Source organism: Amphiura filiformis, chromosome 19, assembly GCF_039555335.1.
Source record: "Amphiura filiformis chromosome 19, Afil_fr2py, whole genome shotgun sequence".
In the NCBI taxonomy this organism is placed as follows: Eukaryota; Metazoa; Echinodermata; class Ophiuroidea; order Amphilepidida; family Amphiuridae; genus Amphiura; species Amphiura filiformis.
The window spans coordinates 38680420-38701094 of NC_092646.1; the positions used below are offsets into that span (position 1 = coordinate 38680420).

Below are 20675 nucleotides of genomic sequence, written 5' to 3' on the forward strand. Positions count from 1 at the left end.
GATTTCTTCTACACACTCGCTATGAAATGATCAATGCAATTTTTGCCAAAGCTCACTACCATTCGCAAGGTGCTGTGAACTAACAAATCGCAACAGTTTAAAATAGTTGGTAACCTTAATAGTACAATTCCCTTGACTTTAACATTGTTGTCACCTCAAAATTCATTATGTTAATTCACCCGTGAAGAATTACAATAAGGTTATTCAATATATTTTTCCAGTTGATCAATGTTCCGCAACGAACTAGGTTTTACTGGCAAAACAGCACCGCAACATTTTATTCATGATTTCATAGCATATACCACAATTTTTACACTAGGCCCTTGGTCGTTGCTGGGTTATAATACGTCCAGGTAGTGACAATTGGAACATACCATTTGTTATTTCAGTTCTTAAGTCTGTCCATGATAATTATCAACAATGGATATATCTGGTAAGGTAGCACTAGTAACAGGTGGAGCCAGTGGTATTGGCAAAGCTATGGTGGAAATGTTGCTACAGAAACAGGCTAAGGTAAGTTGAACTCTCTCTACGGCGCACAGCGACAACGCCTGGTAAATAATTATATTGTACAGGCAGGGAAACTAAATCAATACACGTGTATCTCGCCTATGCACGTCGCTACACGTGTATTGATTTTCAGACGATATATCTTTGGATACCGGGGTAGAAAATGATGAATATCTCCCGTCATTTTTGTTTTAGAAAGAAACAATTGTAAGGCTTACACTTGAATATATGTGTTGAAAGAACATGATAGACGTGAGCGTGCGTATTGACAAACAAGTGCGTTTTGAAATAAAAAACTGACAAAAATTGGGATTTTATACGTGCAGAATAAACAAAATATGACTGCTACCCTCATTCGTCAATACTGCGGGGTAACCCATAACACGGTACACTAGCGCAGCGTAGACCACTGGTAGAGGTAAAGGTAGTCTATTAAGCAGATGATGTACCAGGCTCAGTGACATCTACAGAGGTCAGCGACCAGACTATTGTCAATAGCCTTAGGGTCGTTTTATCTTTTCAGTTTCCGTAAGTCTATTGTTCAGATACGAAAACGCAAGGGATTAAGTAAGTTACTGTAATCTGACTTCATTGTTAACTTTGAATTACCAATCAGCTTATTTCAATAGAGGCGGATGCCTATGTCAATAAAAGCGGGAGAGACAAGATTATGGAACACCGGTGTTAACACCGGTGTTTTAATGGTCTAGCTTCCTCTCGTCTTTGACATTGTTATATTGATCTACATCATTTATACAATTCACTTCAAGACTGTTAAATTTTAAAAATATCAATTTTTAATCATTTTTCAACCTGTACTGTCACCAACTCCAATTCCTTTACTTTTGACAAGAGTTGATCTACATGTAGGGACAATGCAGATAATTGGGTAATTCATTGCATGTGTTTAAGAGGGAGCAAGGTAGATGGTCATTGAATGTGTCTGGATTTATAGACTGGGTTTTACAGTTTCGTGTTGTGTGACAGCCTTGATTCCTTCATATATATTCATTTTTCATTTTTGCCTTGCTTTCTTTCCTTCTCTCTTTCTTCATTATTTTCTTTCCTACTTTTTTTTTCTTACTTTCATTCTTTCTTTCCTTTTTCCTATGCATTCTTTCTTTCCTTTCATCCTTCCGTCCTGTTTTCTTTCTTCCTTTCTTTTTTCTTTCTTTCCTTTCTTTTTTCTTTCTTTCTCTTTCTTTCTTTCTTTCTTTCTTTCTTTCTTTCTTTCTTTCTTTCTTATTCTTTCTTTCTTTCTTTTCTTTCTTTCTTTCTTTCTTTCTTTCTTTCTTTCTTTCTTTCTTTCTTTCTTTCTTTCTTTCTTTTCTTTCTTTCTTTCTTTCTTTCTTTCTTTCTTTCTTTCTTTCTTTCTTTCTTTCTTTCTTTCTTTCTTTCTTTCTTTCTTTCTTTTCCACATTAATTTCATTTAATTTCAGGTTGTGTATATTGCAGATATAAACGAAAGCATTTTCAAGCAAGTCCAGGAAGAATTCAACCAAAAATATGGCGATGGAAAAGTTCATTTTTTTAAGTGCGATTCGTCATCCACGGAAGAGATGGAAGGTAATATCACAATCTAGGATCCAGATTTTTCGGAACTAGAGATAGATGCCGTTGGTGGTGTCTGCCCAGATGAAGAGGGCTATACCCGGCTAGACCTGTGTCTATTAGATCTGTCGATTAAATGTACTTTTTTGGCCCAGATCTATGCTGTTTCGTATATATATCAGTGTTTCCAACCCTTTTGAAACCATCCTAAGGCATTCCATGCGCTACAATGTCAAAATTGTGGCTACATCATAGATATCTGGGGCATCATCTCAGAGCATTACCTGGTCTTCGCATACGAAAGTATTTAAGGTGTTCCAGCAAAGCTTTCAACGTCAAGGGGGTAGTCTTAGCTCTCAAATGCCGTTTGTTCTGTTCAATTTGCTTGTTTTAATCTCGAGATATGTTTATTTAACAACGAAAGGGTAAAATCACAATTGTGCCACTTTACTAGGGAAGAGGGCTGTACATGTAAAGCAATGATAGCATCAAGTTTATCAAGAGTTCCTTCGTGAAATCAAAAGAATATATCAATTACACAACAATACAAAATTGTTCTTACTGTTTTTACTGTTTTATCTCTGTTTTGATTCTCTTTTTCCACTTAAAGCAGATTAAAAGATAAATATTACACATTCTGCTGTAAAATTAAATACATGTGTATGTCAATGATTTTATCAAGGCAAATACTGTTTTCTTTGTCACTCAAGACATGTTAAAAGACAAATATTGCACACTTATAGGTTAATGAAAGTTTATTACTTGTTGGGAGAGAAATTGGACAAAATAATGCACGCGCGCTAATGTTGATTCGTCTAATGCACGAGACCCGACACCCCCCCCGTCGCGACGGGTGGGGGGGGGGAGTGCATTAGACGCATCAACGTCAGCTATCATTGATTTACATGTACAGCCCTCTTCCCTAGTAAAAGTGGCACAATTGTGATTTTACGCTTTCGTTGTTAACTAATTAAAACAAGCAAATTTAACAGAACAAACGGCATTTGAGAGCTAAGACTGCGCCCTTGACGTTGATGTAAGCATCATATCACAATTGCCAAAGAGGGCGCTTTTCACTTGCACAATTTTGTTTTGAGACAGGCTGTAGTTCTAAACAAAAATCGGTAAAACGTGAATAGAATCTTAAGCTGAATTTATACTCGATCGCCGAGCGATGCGATTAATCGCTTTTGAAAAAGCGATTTGCAATCGCCGAATTTTGCGATGCATCGCCCGTCGCTTTTGCATTTATACTTATCACGGCGATAGCGATTGCAGACGACAATTAAAATATTCTAAATGCCACAAAATACATTTTAAAAACATCAGTTGCTGTCAATAATTATTGCTTTGAATTAATTCATCATCAAAAGTTAAAAATCGAGAAAGGTGAATTAATTATCAAAATAATAGATCCAGTTGGTTGTATATGATTGGTTGACGCATTCACGTGTCAAGCGATATCGCTGGGAAGTTGAGATTTCTTCAACTTGCAAAAGCGACGTCGTTTTTGCCTCCGCGATTTGAATCGATTGATCGGCTTGACGCTCTGGAAATGTAAGTAAACATTGAGCATGCGTGCAAAATCGCTTTTCTGCAAAAGCGATTGAGTATAAATTCAGCTTTACATGCAAATTGGCTCTTTCCCTACAACGGTCTTACTACAACGTTATAGTTAAAAGTTGATGTTTCAAAGACCACATTTGTTAGTTCAACAATAAATTGCCACGTTTTACTTTCTTTAGCCTGTTTCAAAGAAGTTAAGTCATCTTGCGGCGCCCTCCACATCGTCTGCAACAATGCTGGTATATTCGATGAAGTAAACTGGCAACGGATGTTGGAAATAAATCTGGTATGTAGACCTGTTTATGCCACGTTTTTATAAATTATTTGTCTGTGTTCTAGCTAAATAGTATTATAGCTTTGATGTCGCAAATCCGTAGGTGACACGACCTTAACCATATGATAGGTTGCAACGATCATAACAAAAGTATCGGGCTGTTTATTGCTATGGTATCTAACTAATCATGTATGCCAACCTGTATCTCTCACTTATCACTGGGTACTGATCCCCTGTTCACTAATTTAAAGCAATAATGTGTGATTTGCATAAAGAATAGATTCCTATCTAAATGTTTGTTTTCACCGATCACATTATCCCCTTTTAATTTCGAGCCAAACAAATGAGGTATAACGACGAAAATTTCGATTTCATTCCAGCGCCTACAATGCGTGTACTACGCTCGCCGATCGTATTAAATGTAATACTGCACGAAGTATCGCGCTCGACATGTGTACACATAAGCTGACATCCACGGGACATGTTAGCAAGCACTCGATCGGCGAACTCTGAATAAAACCGGGTCTCCCCGTTTTAATATAAAAAGGTGAATTTTACTGTTATTTAAGCACTTGAGGCTTAGTCTTTTACGTGGTATTTTAGTATACCACTGGGAATTATAATTATGCAAAAAGTAGAAATCCGAGTAAAATTGAGGGCGTCGCTGTGCAGCAAATCACACATTATGGCTCTAAAGGGATTCATGCAAAATATGAATTTTACATTCACACGGGTGGACATAAGTGACTTATTACCGGTAATAAGCGATTTATTACCGATAATAGTGACTTATTACCGGTAATAAGTGACTTATGTCCGACCGTGTGAACACGACTTAATATCTCTTTAAAAGTGCAGATGTGTCATCGAAAATGGATAAAAGATGAAAAACAGATAAAAGTAGTTGCAGACAGGACCGGATTTACCTTTGGGGGGGTCTGGGCCAGGTCAAATTTGGAGGCCCCAAGTCACCGTGAGCATATAAGTGGCCCAAACCAAAGAGTGAGAACAACAGGGATGAACCCCGTGTGTGTGTAGAATGCGATAGATCGAGCACTTGAATATTATATCCAGGGCATACCCAGTATCACGGATCATAATTGGATACCCTTTTCCAATTATGGCAAACACAAAAACGTTTTAAAAACGTTTTAAATAAGTTATATTTTGGCTTTTGGTTTAGGTACAAACGTTTTAATAACATTAAAATGTCGGGTTATATAAAAGTCATGATAACGTTTTAAAACGTTTTGTATGAAAACACACTACAACAATATTTTTAAATGTTTTCAAAAAATGTTATTGTAAACTATTTTTACAAACATTTTTGCCAAATATTGTGTCAATACTTAAATAACATTATGTTAAAATGTTTGAATCCAGCAAACACAGAAATGTTCTTAAAATGTTTTTTTCAAAACCTTTTAATAACATTTAAATGTCGGGTTATATAAAGGTCATGAAAACGTTTTTAAAACGTTATTGAAAATATTTTTGGCAAACATTTTTTCAACCCTAAAATAACATTCTGTTTAGAATGTTTTGTATAAAGTTTTCATGAATGTTTTTGGAATGTTATTAAAACCTTTTTATACCCTTTATATAACCCGACATTTAAATGTTTTCTGACAACCTTTTATAACCTGTTGCGAATGATGTCGAAAACGTTTTGTGTTTGCTGGGATGATCTTGAATATACAGTATGACTTCAAATATTTTGATCCTACTATTTCCAATGACCTTGAAGAATGATAAGCCCATTTTTAAGAATCTGACATTGGTACATTTTGAATTTAGCATTTTCAGATGAATGAATAAGGAGATGATAATTATATGAGTGGTTTTAACCACTCATATAACCACTCATATAATAGTTAAAACTATTCATTATAAAACTATTCATCATATTTCTTTTATTATACAAATCGGCTGCTACAGAGATCATTGCGTCGCAGCTTGCTTGCTACTTATCTTTAAGGCTGGTCTTAACTCTAGAATTATGGAAACTTTCTGGCCTCTTAACTGCTAAATTGTTGGTCTAAAGTATATAAAAGTATACATATTTAGAATGGCAAAAACTTTGTAAATTCATCTGTGGGGTCAAATTTGGGCCAAGATGCTCATTTTTGGCCCCAAATCTCAAAAAACGGTTTTTGGTCTACTTCTTTTTCGTTAAACGTAACAATTTTTTTTTACTATTTTTTAAAAACTAGATAAAAATATCTAGGAGCGGTTTTTTAATTTTTTGAATTTTGACCAACCAAAATTATTTGAAATTTGTGTGGTGAAAATCGGCCTTCTTTGTTTTTTTAAATTTAAGCATTTTTTGACCGTTTTTGGTGCAAATTTCTCAAAGTTGGTCAAAATTCAAAAAAATTTAAAAAATGGTTCCTAGATATTTTTATCTAGTTTTTAAAATTAATTAAAAAGTTTTTTGGCCCAAGAATTTTTTTGTTACGTTTTACGAAAAAGAAGTGGGCCAAAAAAATTTTTTTTTGGATTTTAGGCCAAAAATGAGCATTTTGGCCCAAACTTGACCTCACAGATGAATTTATCAAGTCTTTGCCACTCTAAATATTATACTTTCATATACTTTAGACCAACAATATTTAGCAGTTATGAGGCCCGTAAGTTTCCATAATTCCAGGGTTAAGACCAATGTGGTTATATGTATTGTTGTAACATTATAATCATGTAAACATCTCAAAAAAAAGTAACTAACCCCCCTTAAATAATGACCATTATTCAAAAACGGGTGACTGTATAACAAATCTGAAAAATGCGTTGGAAGCAGAATTTATTTCTGCATATTTTGACACCTCATTTGCAGCAATTGACTAAATATTGACGTTACAGCGTACATTTAAATCAATGTAACCCAAGATGGAAGGAAATCTGTGTAATGATATCTGAGTGCTTTTGTATTGTTAAAATCTGTATGTAACTGCAACCTTCAAATCTGGACCTCACTACATTAAATTGACCGGTGTTTTATTGATTTCTGGGCTATCGTATCAAATGAGGTGTCAAAATGCGCAGAAATAAATTCTGCTTCCAACGCAGTGTACAGATTTGTAATACAATCGCCCCTTTGTGAATAACAGCCATTATTTAAGTGGGGCTAGTTACTTTTTTGAGATGTTTATTTTGCCTTACAGAATGGTGTTATTATTGGCACCAAACTGGCAGTGGAGTACATGGATGGAGAATCGGCAGGCGGTGGTGTTATTGTCAATGTAGCGTCACTTGCTGGTAAGATAACATAAAATAACTAGAGCTGATGTAGCTCAAGAGCCACGAATGTAGGTGGTGGCTTCTGATTTTGATGACGTCGGTATGACATTTGACCCCAATCATTAAAACAATGTAATACTCTCAATTTTGTGTTTGTCCTGATCTGTTAAGGTCACGTTTTAGGCCAAAATGGGGAGATTTTAAAATTTGATCCATAACTGACCTTCGACCTGAAATGACATCAGTTACATTTTTATGTTCCACTCATGTCGAGGATTATCTTCACAAAGTTTAAGCAATTTGGGCAAGCTTCAACACTTGACCTCGGTATGACCTTCGACCTCGGTTGACATCAGATTGATTTTTTCATGTTCCCCTCATATCTCGGATGATTTCCACTAAATTTAAGACCAATCGGCCAATGTTTGACCCCCTATGGCCCTTGACCTTAGATGACATCGGATTAATTTTTGTATTATCATGAATGCAGCTAACCTGGCAAAGTAATTTTGGTAGTCTAAGTGTAGTTTGGTTACATTGTTGCTATTGACCCTTACGTGACCTTTGAACCCAAGCTGAGCACAACTTATATTAAGCATCAGCCAGTGGTTCTTCTGATTTCTTCTGAGTGTGGCGGTCATAGTATGCAATTTAGAGTAGGAATATCATTTTAAAGATTTCCACAAAATTACCTTTATTAAACACTACATGACCTTTGACCCAAGCTGTGTACAACTTATATACAGCTTGGGCTAGTTGTTCTACTGACCAAGTCTGCTGCTCATAGCATTTAAGATTAAGAGTAGGAGTAGCAATTTAAAGTTTTTCACAAAATGGCCCCTACTAACCCCTTCATGACCTTTGACCCCTATCTGTGTACAACTTACATTAAGCTTGGGTCAGTGCTTCTTGTGCTCAAGTTTGGTCGAAACCGGTGCAAGCGACAGGCACTAGTAATATTTTAAAAGTGGATTTGGCGAAAGAATCAGAAGCGGTAGAAGAAGCGGAATCAGATGATTCGCCTGCTCGACAATATGTGACCTGTCACGGCGAATGAGCCGTAAATTTCTCCCCCGGTCAAAATTGTTTTATTTTGTGTTTAGAAAATATACATCATGACTTCAAACGATATCCAATAGCGGGGTTATGGTTTGTTGAACTTTGCTCCTTCAACAAAATGGTAGCTTTTTCGTTTCTACGTGTGTCTCTTTTTTCCACATTGCTGGCAATAAATATCAAACAGTCATAATTGGCGGTCATATCAAATCATCCCCAAGTCAACGACGTTCAAGAATGTTCTCTCATTGTTAATTGTTGGTTATACATACCTATACAAAATACAATGCCTGGTAAACTACCACTTGAACAGGATTTAGCCAAAGCAAACAAAGACCAGAGCTATTAAAAATTATATTGCCATCTAAGATAGAAGCTTATTATCCTCTTCAATAACATGATTATTGATTGGTGTTTGACTATCAAAATGAGATATATGTCGCGCCAGCTGGTGATGCCGATGAATACGACCTGCATACACATTTTACACTGTATCTCAGAATACAATTTAGGGAATTTACGGCTCATTCGAGCTGTACGGTCACATATATAGGTGGTCCAACTGATGGTCATAGATGGTGGGTGGTGTGGTGGGTTTGGTGGTGATGACGACAAGACGACGACGATGATGACGATGACGATGATGATGATCTAATACTGTCATTTATCTGTTTTTATAGGTTTGTCACTTTGTCCGTTTGGTGGCATCTATGCAACTTCAAAATATGCTGTTATTGGATTCTCAAGGATGACAGCGGTACGTACCGTGAAAGATTACATATTCTTATCAGGCTACTTTTAAGTCGACTGATATATTGTTCAGATAACGATTCTTCCACTCCTGCTTTTAAAGAGCATATCTAATGCAAAAACAAGTTTAACTACATTCGAAGAAAATCATTATTACAACTGTACCATCTAGTTCCACTCCTGCTTGTGCTTCTTTTCGTCAAACCTTCATATAAGTTAGATTGGGTCAAAGGTTATATAGGATTTAACAATGGCCAGTTTGTAAACATTACATGCTATGGTAACCAAACTTGGTCAGAGGAAGCTTGATATAAGTTGTACGCAGCTTGGGTTCAACAGTAACACAAGGGTCAGTAGCGGGAATTATTTTAGTCAAACAACACTCTAAAGGCACTGATAAGGATGCCAAAATTGGTCTGAAGAATTCCTGACTTAAAGTGTAATACATTGTTTACATTAGTTCGCTCAAATTTCATCCACAGGTCACCTGTAAAAGAGGCAGTTTAAAAGTAATAAGTCATCAAGAGGTCTAAGATTATTATTATTATTATTTTTATTAGTAGCAGTATATTTAATTAATTATTATATTAATATTAATATTATTATTGTTGTTGTTGTTGTTGTTGTTGTTGTTGTTGTTGTTGTTGTTATTATTAGTAGTACAAATGTAGCATTATTATTATTATTATTATTATTATTATTATTATTATTATTATTATTATTATTATTATTATTATCAGTATTATTATTATTAATATTATTATTATTGCTGTTGTTGTTGTTATTGTTGTTGTTGTTGTTATTATTATTAATATTATTATTATTATTATTATTATTACCGCTCATATTTTCTTTAGACATTTGATCCGGTAGCGATAAAGAAGAAACTCCGAGTGAATATGCTGTGCCCAGGGGTTATTGACACACCACTCACTAATGGAGCTATCAAACCTGAACCACGATATCAAAAGGGAACCGACGATATGTTTGATCAAAACAAACCGTACATGAAGTACGTATATTCAAAACTATTAAAGAAAATATTTGAACATTATTTTGCCACAGATATATTTATATTCATACACAGTATATAAAATCTGATAAGTCTAGTTTGAGTAAATATGTATTACAAATTCTCGGTACATGCACTAAAGTAGAGCCATCGTGACGTCACACTCGGCAAAATACAACACGTTTAGTGATAATTAGCCAATCAGAACATAGTATTTTAACATTTTCTGAGGAAGACACCCGTAATATTTTTCAGAATTCTGTTTTTTAGACGATTGTAATGTACTTTATTAAAGTAACATACCCTGTATCTTGCGGTGATGAAAATGATGTTGATGTTGTTGTTGCATAAAAGAATTATACCCGCATGCGAAGCATGAACGGGTATATTGCCATCCTATGGTTTCTTCTCCATTTCTTCTTCCTCCTCCTCCATCAAACATAACATTCTGTCAAGGCTAGCGCTAAAACTACAAGGGCCACATGGCCCATATGTGGTACACTTATGGGCCCTACCCCGTAGATTTATCCTTTGCCCATCTTGGCCCTAGAGGTCAAAGATCACGGGCCCCAGGGCCCCAAATGTAAAAAAAAAAAAAAGCATGCCGTTTCTCATCAAATGAAGCAGCCTCAGGGCCCTGATTTGGTACACTGATAGCCCTAGGGGTCCCGGGGTACTCTATATATATACGTATACATGAGCCCCATATGTCATATATTATGGGCCCCAGAACCCCAAATGTTAAAATAAGGGGCAACAGATTGACAGGGCTAAAACTACAAGGGCCCCAGGGCCCATATGTGGTACACATATGAGCCCTACCCCATAGATATTTTTATCCTTTGCACATCTTGGCCCCAGAGGTTAAAGGTCACGGGCCCCAGGGGCCCAAATGTAAAAATACAAAGCATGCTGTTTCTCATTAAATGAAGCAGCCTCAGGGCCCTGAGTTGGTACACTGATAGATCCAGGGGTACTCTATATATACAAGTATACACGAGCCCCACATGTCATATATTATGGGCCCCAGGGCCCAAAATGTTAAAATAAGGGGCAACAGATTGACAAGGCTAGCTATAAAACTACAAGGGCACTAGAGCTCATATGTGGCACATGTATGGGCCCTAAGTTGTAAATTGCCTTTTGCCCATTTTGGCCCCAGTTGTTTAAGGCTAGGGGCCCCAGAGGCCCAAATGTTAAAACAAAGGGCCGGTCGTTTTTCAGCAAATAAAGTAGCTACAGGGTTCAGATTTGGTACACAGATAGGTCTTTAGTATTATATTGTCATATGTATATATAACTCCCATATGTCACATAATATGGGCCCCAGGGCCCCAAATGCTAAAACATAGGGCCGGCCGTTACTCCGTAAAGAAAGCAGCTACAATGTCCAGCTTGAGTCTGCTGACAGCACTTGAGAATTATATTTTAACATATGCACATGAGCCCCATAAGTCAAATATTATGGGCCCCATGTTAAAGCAAAGGGCCGGCCGTTTTTCATCAAATAAAGCAGCTTTAGAGCTCAGAGTTTGTACACAGATTACACCTGAGAATTATATTGTTATATGTACATATGAGAACCATATGTCACATAATATGGGCCCCAGGGCCCAAACCCTAAAACATAGGGCCAGCCGTTACTCAGTAAAAGTGGCTACAGGGTTTAGATTTGGTACACTAATAGGTCTTCAGCATTATATTGTTATATGTATATATGAACCCCATGTGTCACATAACATGGGCCCCTGGGCCCCAAACGCTAAAACATAGGGCCGGCCGTTACTCAGTAAATAAAGCAGCTACAGTGCCCAGCGTGAATCTACTGATAGCACTTGAGAATTATACTTGAAAATTATATTGTTATATGTACATATGAGCCCCATATGTCACATAATATGGGCCCCAAACCCTAAAACATAGGGCCAGCCGTTCCGTTACTCAGTAAATAAAGTGGCTACAGGGTTTAGATTTGGTACACTAATGGGTCTTCAGCATTATATTGTTATATATGAACCTCATGTGTCACATAATATGGGCCCAGGGCCCCAAACGCTAAAACATAGGGCCGGCCGTTACTCAGTAAATAAAGCAGCTACAGTGCCCAGCGTGAATCTACTGATAGCACTTGAGAATTATACTTTAACATATGTACATGAGCCTCATTAAGTCAAATATTATGGGCCCAGAGCCCCAAATATTAAAAAAGGGCCGTCCGTTTATCATCAAATAAAGCAGCTTCAGGGCTCAGAGTTTGTACACAGATTGCACCTGAGAATTATATTGTTAATAACACCCATCCCATCCCACCCCATACACGTAGGACTAAACAGATTCACAGACAATAGCGTAATTATAATATAGATAACATAAACGTTAAGGCTGCTCCAGCTAAATTACATACCCATTGGCTGTTCTATTTAATTTACATACTCCCTCTGGAATGGCCACAAAATAGGCTGTTCCATTTAATTTACATACTCCCTCTGGAATAGCTTTCCCCTTATTCAAATTGCATATTGTGAATTTCATGAGATTATTATAATAAATATAGATGATGATAATTGGAAATACTGTGTGAAGCGTTAAGACTGTTCCATTTAAATTACATACCTTTGGCTGTTCCATTTAATTTACATACTGCCTCTGAAATGGTCCCAAAATAGCTGTTCCATTTAATTTACATACTCCCTCTGAAATGGCTGTTCCATTTAATTTACATACTCCCTCTGGAATAGCTTTCCCTAATCAAATTGCGTATTGTGAATTTCAATCCATCAAATTGCATAGTTTCACTGTGAATTAGAGAGACTGACAACAGCAACCTAAGTCCGCAGCAAATAAGGACTGTAAGTTTGTGTACACCGATAACATGCGGGTATAGCCGTATTTGTGTACAAATATATAGCCTTCTAGTTTAGTACTGTTTCTCTCCTTGCTTGCTTTGTTTTTTGTACCGTGGCAATTTTTCGTTGCACCTTTTATGTTAAAATTCTATCACTAAATTGCGATTTTTATGTCAATATCATCTCGTTTATCTTGTCTTTGATTACAGAACAAGTGATCTGGTAAAGCATTGGGTCAAGTTAATCGAGGAACCGCATAATGGTCAGGCGATGTTAGTGCAAGATACTAAAACATCTCTTCCTATTAGGATTTTTTATATTTATATCATCTCGTTTATCTTGTCTTTGATTACAGAACAAGTGATCTGGTGAAGCATTGGGTCAAGTTAATCGAGGAACCGCATAATGGTCAGGCGATGTTCGTGCCAGATGCTGATACATCTCATCTTATCGAAGATCACACGCAGACGTTCAGAGAAACCTTCAAACTAGATGATATGTTTAAAAATTTGGCCAAAGGTGTTGCAGAAAATATGTAACACATCAACACATACAAACACGTGTGCGGTGTGAATCTTTTTGTATACAAGGTGTTCCAAAATGTACTTACAAGAGCTTTTTGCGTTTTATATAGCACACTGAATATGCATGTTGAAAAATACATACAACTGCTTATGTAAATTTGTAATCCCATTAACATTTCTCCTAACCATTTGCAAAATGGAAAAGCGTCTCTCACTCTAATGCTGGACTGGATTGTTGTTTTCAGCGGTTTCTTTCTTCTTCTTTCTTATGTAAACTTTTGATATAACTCCTTCATTATTTGACCGATTTTCACCAAACATTGGCAAACATTTGCAATTTTAATATTTAAGTGGGCCAAAATGGGGCTATTGTGGCCTACAACTGGGCCATAGGAACATGCTTATTACGAACTTTGGTCAATTTATAGCAATTGACCTTTTCGGTAAATCCCATAAGCCTTTGCGAGTAGACCTGAGCTGTCGTTATTTGACGTCACGCCGTTATTCAAAAACGGGTAATTGTATTACAAATCTGAAAAATGCGTTGGAAGCAGTATTTATTTCTGCACACTTTGACACCTCATTTGTAGCAATTGACTAAATATTGACGTCACAGCATACATTTAAATCAATGTAACCCAAGATTTGAAAGTTGCAGTAAATTCTATTGATTTTGTATTCCTTGTAATGGAAGGAAATCTGTGTAATGATATCTGAGTGTTTTTTGTATTGTAAAAATTTGTATGTAAGTGCAACTTTCAAATCTGGACCTCACTATCGGTGTTCTATTGTTGTTTGGGCTATCGTATCAAATGAGGTGTCAAAATGCGCAGAAATAAATTCTGCTTCCAACGCATTTTACAGATTTGTAATACAACAGCCCCTTTTTGAATAATGGCCATTATTTAAGGGGGTTAGTTACTTTTTGATATGTTTACATAGTACAACAACGGTATCACTCGGTCACTAGGACCATGGTTGGTGGTAAAATGTTAATTTGCTCGTATTGTAGTTAACGAGCCTGGTTGTCTTACTCTTATTTAAAATATATATATAATAATTATTAATCTGTACAACATATTATTTAGACATATTAAATGGGAACTTCATTGTATCATTATCATTTGTAAATCTGTAGAGTATTTTGTAAATGTAATTTGTTTTATTTTTTAAATATTTAATATTATATGACTCATATTATTCTATATCGCTTAATGAGCACCAAAATGAGCATGGTGAGCAGAAAAATGAACAGAGTGAGCAACAAATGAGAAAATGAGTATCAAAATAAGGAGCATGAGCTGCAAAATAAGCAGAAACAAAATAAGCAGAACAAAATGAGCTGGGTGCGCAGCAATATGAAACACATTATTATATAGATGAATTGAATTCTGACGTCAATACCTGGCAGTATGCGCATGCATCATCACAAATTCCATTGCTTTTTGCCTGACAGTATGCGCGCGCATCATATTTTGTTCAGGGCTCGTGTGTTTAAAACTCCTGCCACATAACAATAACACTATTGAACAGTATAGTGGTTGCATGGAGTTCACTCAAGCATAAAGATATACCAGTCCCTTGCCTTTGTTGATAAACATTGAGGTCAACTCATCTATATTTTTGTATTCTCTACTTACTTTATTTAGCAGAATGAGCAACAAACTGAGGAAATGATCAACAAAATTAGTAATAAAATAAGCATAAAGAGCAACAAAATGACCAGGGTGGATGTTTATTTTAGAATGTTCGGGTAGAACGTACGTGATGTTTAACAATATTAATTCATAACCTCATGAAATCTTGTGCAAAAGTTACTGATTTCGCCTGTTTTGTCATACGGTTGTAAATTCAATGAACTATGACTTTGCTAAAGAGCGCTTACAAATTGATATGTGTCAAAAGTTGCTTCAATTTTCGTAAAAGTTGACTAAAATTTTTCGCCTAGCTTAGAGGTTTCAGAACATGAATAGTTTGCACTATCTGCGATGTCTAGTTAGCATGTTACACAGCAAAGAGTCAAAATATATGTAGGATTGCATAGGATTCAATATAATTTACATTTATTTATCATTTATCTTCTGAACTTGACATCGCTGCTAATAAAAACTATTCTTTTTCTGAATCCCTTGAACTTGACCTTGGACCTGTTGAGCCTCATAACTTGGTAACTATGTGTCCTACTCGCAAATATGTTACATTTTTGTGACCTTTAGACCCAGGTAAATCATTTGACATGCTTTTGAAGCACAATTTGGAGCACGTTTAATTTTTGCCCCTATATGTAGGGGGTTTGTGGGTCTTTTTAAGGGTCACGGGGTTCCAACATAGCTTGGCAGACAACATTTTTGAATTCAGCATACCAGAATTAACCAAATTGATTTGGTTGCCAGCTTTTACGGGAACTTGCCGCTTGATGCTTTTTAAAATAAGCACATATTTCCAAAATAGAACCAGTCTACAAGATTACCAGCATAAGTTACAGGTTGTATAAACGAGTCACAAATTTGAACAGGTGGTAATGGTGAATTATGTATAAAACGAGATGTGATATTAAGGATTACTACCGTTTTGTCCTCATTTAGTTTTTTAAACAAATGTTGTGTTAGCTTTAGGTTGTGATTGATATTTATAACAATTGTGATGTGCCCTGAGCAATTTAATTTGATAATTTATCTTTGTTTACAATTTTTATGAAAGTTAGGAATCCCCTTTGCCATGTAATCGATCACCGTAAACAAAGTCAGGACCATTTATGGATTGGAAATTCCCTCGTGTGAAATGGATATGGCATCATTTTGGAAATCCCCCAGGAAGTGTTGTAATGTGAAATGTTAGTGATTATAATTAGGTTTGGGAGTTTCCAGATTGAATCATTTTGTTTTGAAAGTGTGAATGAAGTAATGGACTATTAATATAATGAGACATTTTAGAAAATGTACATGATTTTAGCAGATATTATTACAGTATTGTTGTGGGCTAGTTAATGTGCTTACAGTCCATATGCCTCCAAAGAAATATGCCTCCAGTAAATGTACATCCAGTCATGACGGAGAAGATCTAGAATATGTTAAAGTGCGTACCTCTTCCAAGAAAGGAATTTATTCTTCTGTCGACTTACAGAGGGATGCAAGGTGAGTCTGTTTTCCATTAGAAATTGCGTGCCAGGTGAAAAGAGCACCATTTAGAAGATTATCATCTGTGCGAGGATTTAAACGCAAAGGATATAAAAGTCTTCAGTGGACTTCGCTGAACAGTGATCTTTGCAGGACAAGTGAATCAGGATATGCATCAAGAACAAAGAGTGTAACAGAACTCTGTAGTTAACAACAACAAGAAGGCTGCTGGTTAAGTAACATTCCTAATTTATGTATTTGATTGATTATAAACTGCATGTAAACACAGCTAAATTAAAAAGTCTCCACTAGTTCCATCCTCATTTAATCAGAGTCTGATGAGTTTATGGCAAAATAATTTATATAATGATTTTCTATACACTTTCCTTGATACCAAATTTGATATCAAAAGTTTAATCATCGTGAGCATTGGAACCGTTGTTTGGAAATTCGTGCAATTTTGATTAAATGGGGATGGAACTAGTGGAGACTTTTTAATTTGGCTCTGTTTATTTATGTACATTGACAAAATCGTTATTAAATCATACTTTACTTTTCATTAAAGACTCGGATATTGTTAACTTAATCAATTGGTGTGTCTTGTTATGCATTCTGAAGTGAATTTGGCTAAAAGATGTTTTGGCCTTGAGTCTTGTAACATCAATAGTTAAAGATTTTCAGAACTTATCACAAATTATATATTTGTAATGATTTATTTCACAAAAATTCCTCTTTAAAAACTGTCCTGAATTAGTAAACCAATCACCCACTGGAGAGATCCATTAATCCACGATGTTCACATGATGGTATTCTTATTCTGCAAGATAAAATGTAGAAAGAGGAAGGGAAATTAAAATCCTTATTTTCATACTAGTAATTCCTATGCATCGCAAGATAAGGGGATATATATTTTGCATTATAGCATTTTAACACTTTTAAAGGAGGCTTTTTTGCAAATATTTTGTTTGTAAACATTCTTTAAAGCGCCCAAGGTTTATATACACGTCTTTTTATGCAAACAGAATTGAAATCCACCGACGGGTGAATGTTAATGAGATAATTGGGTCCATAGGTTGGGTCCCCTCCACCCATTACACACCAACGGGAGAAAAAATTAGAATAAAAACTATGGGAACCACGGGACCTTTTTTACTCTACTAATTATGTTCTTATGTATGCAAACAAGTAATTATTCACGCATATTTTAGACAATGAAGGATTTGATTTCTCCGCCTTACGATATTGCCTACTTCTGTACATATGAATAAGGAAAAGTGTGTTAAATACCAAAATAACAGTGTTCATTATTATAGTCCTTTTGTTATGTTTTTTATTTATTTTATTTAATGACATCTTTAACGAGGGTAACCCCTGATCAGTGCAAGCACTGCTTTCCACAGGGGCCCTGCTCGATACAATAAAACATAATAAACAAATGATTTACAAAGAAATAAATGTAGAATACACTTAGAAAGTCATTGCACCAATTGTAAAGACAAGAAATAAAACAATAAATATTATAAAATTACAAACTACATAATATATACAGAGTAATACCATAAAATATTTAAAAGATTAAAACACATGAGACTATAAACAGGATAGACTAGTTAGGTTTGTAAAATGTGCTCCTTGAGCGACTTTTTAAAATTAATAATATTGCTAATTTGTTTTAAATTGTCAGGGAGGTTATTCCATGCTGTTGTTCCAGAGTACCTGAAGCTTGATGGTGAAACTTTTACAATCACATCAAGTGAAATCCGAGTTTGGGTTAGGTTAACTCACCTGAGGTGATATATATAATCCCTTTTCAAATTACAGAGCAATACCTGGAGAAGGCACTGTCTAATTAGCATGTGTCCAATTGTTATTAAAATAAAGACGTGAATTTGCTAGAGGGCGCTATTATATTCTGCAAGCAGAGCCGGACTCAAATTCTATGTTGGGTTAGATTCGCAGCGAAATAGCTCAAAATAGCTGTTAAATGATAGGCTTTCCATTGTATACCATTTCGTCATAAACTAGATGTAACTGTTCAATTTAGTGTGAATAAAGTTTGTACGTGACTTATTAGCATCTAAAGAGCCGAGCTCGGGTGAAATCTAACTAACTCTGGTGGTGTCAAATTCTGCTGCATCACCTCATTTGCCTAATAGAATACTAAAAATATTAAATTCTAACGGATAGATGTGCAGCAAACCACGATTTATCAGCATTTAAAAGAGAACTAACAGAAATAAACAATCAAATCCCGGCAAAGTCACTGTATAATCTATGACCTCAGACAGACAATTTTTAGTTTGGTGATTTTACTGTTTGTAGTCAATATGGTGTGATTTTCTTTACCTACTTATAAAATCAATAACATTATGTCTGATTAGTGCAGATTGATAAGGTGTTCGTGACATCAAATACTACTTGTATTTCAATCTTATAGAAGTCACGCTTGGTATTATTGACAGTAAGTCGTAATTTAGACATTACTTTGACTTTCTTTGGCAAACAAATCACTGCTGCCTGACGGGATCATAATAGTTTGACCCATTCCATTCCTGTAATCATTTCAGGAACTTTGAGAAGAAACAAAGCCCTTAAGGGAAGGGGTATGACCGTTTGGACAGCATTTATTGTGGGACATTAGAGCACATCAGACATATCGAATTGCATTTTGAATACGAAGAATGTCCTTCTGATATCAAATAATTTTGATTTTTTGAAATTCGCAATGTAATACATATTTTATGGCAAATCATTACAAATTGATATTTTTGATATTTAACAGTACTTGAAGTAAACTTTATAAATCTCATGATTTATACTTAAAGTGTATGTAGGTGGGATAAAAAGCCGACGATCAATTGAAAATTTTGACCTTTCGTATTAAAGATATGGATTTTTTCCCAAAACACCCACAAAAAAAATAGGTCTTTTTGGGAAAAAAATCCATATCTTCAATATAAAAGGTCAAAATTTTCAATTGATCGTCGGCTTTTCCTCCCAGTTACATACACTTTAAGACTATGTCATTAGATTTATAAAATTTATTTCGAGGACTGTTATATATCAAAAATTTGAAAAATATCAAATTTTAATAATTTGTCATAAAATTTGTATTATATCGTGAATTTCAAAAATGAAAATTATTTGAATCAGATATCAGAAAGACATGCTTCGTATTCAGAATGCAATTCGATACGTCTGAGGTGCTCTCATGTCCCACAAAAAATACTGTCGAAACGCCATAAACGCTCATTCTAGATCCCTTAAGGGGTGGGGAAATTTATTTTTAAATTGAGGAGAAATGGGAGGATTTTGGCATGTTTGCTGTGATTGTTTGCCTAGCAATATTGATCACAAGTACACAATTGATGGTGCATATCAAGGACCAAACTCTATAGTTTTATATTTGAGCATGATCACTTCTGTAAGGTCATGGGAAATTATGTAAACCGGCTTGTATATTTGATGTTGCATATCGGCTCACACACTTTTTTTTGTACCCACTATTTCACAAAGTCCCTGTTCTCTGATTACCCAATGACTTTTTGCTGGTATGTTGAGCACTTTAAACAAATAATTATAGTACTTACCTCCCACTTTGGGGACGTGCATATGCCTTAATTTATGTCGACCATGTCAACAATCCAGTGTAGTTTTACATGGTTGGAAAAGTCTATTTCCTTTCGCTACTTTGCCAATCAAAATTCATAAATTGTCCAACTTTTTTGACAGAAAAGAGTTTTGTAACCACTCCGTTTAATAAGGAAACACAAATTTATGTGTATTCAGCGCGTCCTTTGCGTTTAAATAGTTCAGTTTATTGTCAAGTTGTGCTCCTATATGGCATATCTACGGAAATGGTGATATGAAATTTTTGAACCCAAATTCCTTGAAATATACCTTACCTTTTCAATTTCTCGCCACGAAATTGGATTCATAAGAAGGTCAAATACAAGAATTCCAATGTGGTTGCATTTATCATCTCGATTGGTGTCTTGTGATAGTATTATTCCATATTTTGCTGGTAGAAGTTCAATGCAACACTTTATAATTCACGACTTCTGTCACCTGTGTTATTAACTGGGTGTGTTTATACTATATTGTCGCTGCAGATCCGCGACTAATCGCAGGGACCGGTCTATTAGCTATTCTATACACTTTTCAATAGCTTTATTGTGATGTGCGGGAGTTTTAAAAGCCGAGCCCTGAACAAAATATAATGCGAGCACCCTGGGG

The 20675-nt window shown here is 35.5% G+C and overlaps 1 protein-coding gene across 1 annotated transcript; it reads left to right on the plus strand.

Annotated features, from left to right (window-relative positions):
- Window positions 1–232: 232 nt before the first annotated feature.
- LOC140141267 (15-hydroxyprostaglandin dehydrogenase [NAD(+)]-like) lies at window positions 233–17028 on the plus strand. The gene is made up of 7 exons (XM_072163075.1): window positions 233–513; window positions 1950–2076; window positions 3807–3913; window positions 7060–7153; window positions 8872–8948; window positions 9799–9953; window positions 13155–17028. The coding sequence occupies exons 1-7, from the start codon at window positions 421–423 to the stop codon at window positions 13336–13338; spliced, it is 837 nt and encodes a 278-aa protein (XP_072019176.1). The 5' UTR covers window positions 233–420; the 3' UTR covers window positions 13339–17028.
- Window positions 17029–20675: the final 3647 nt, after the last annotated feature.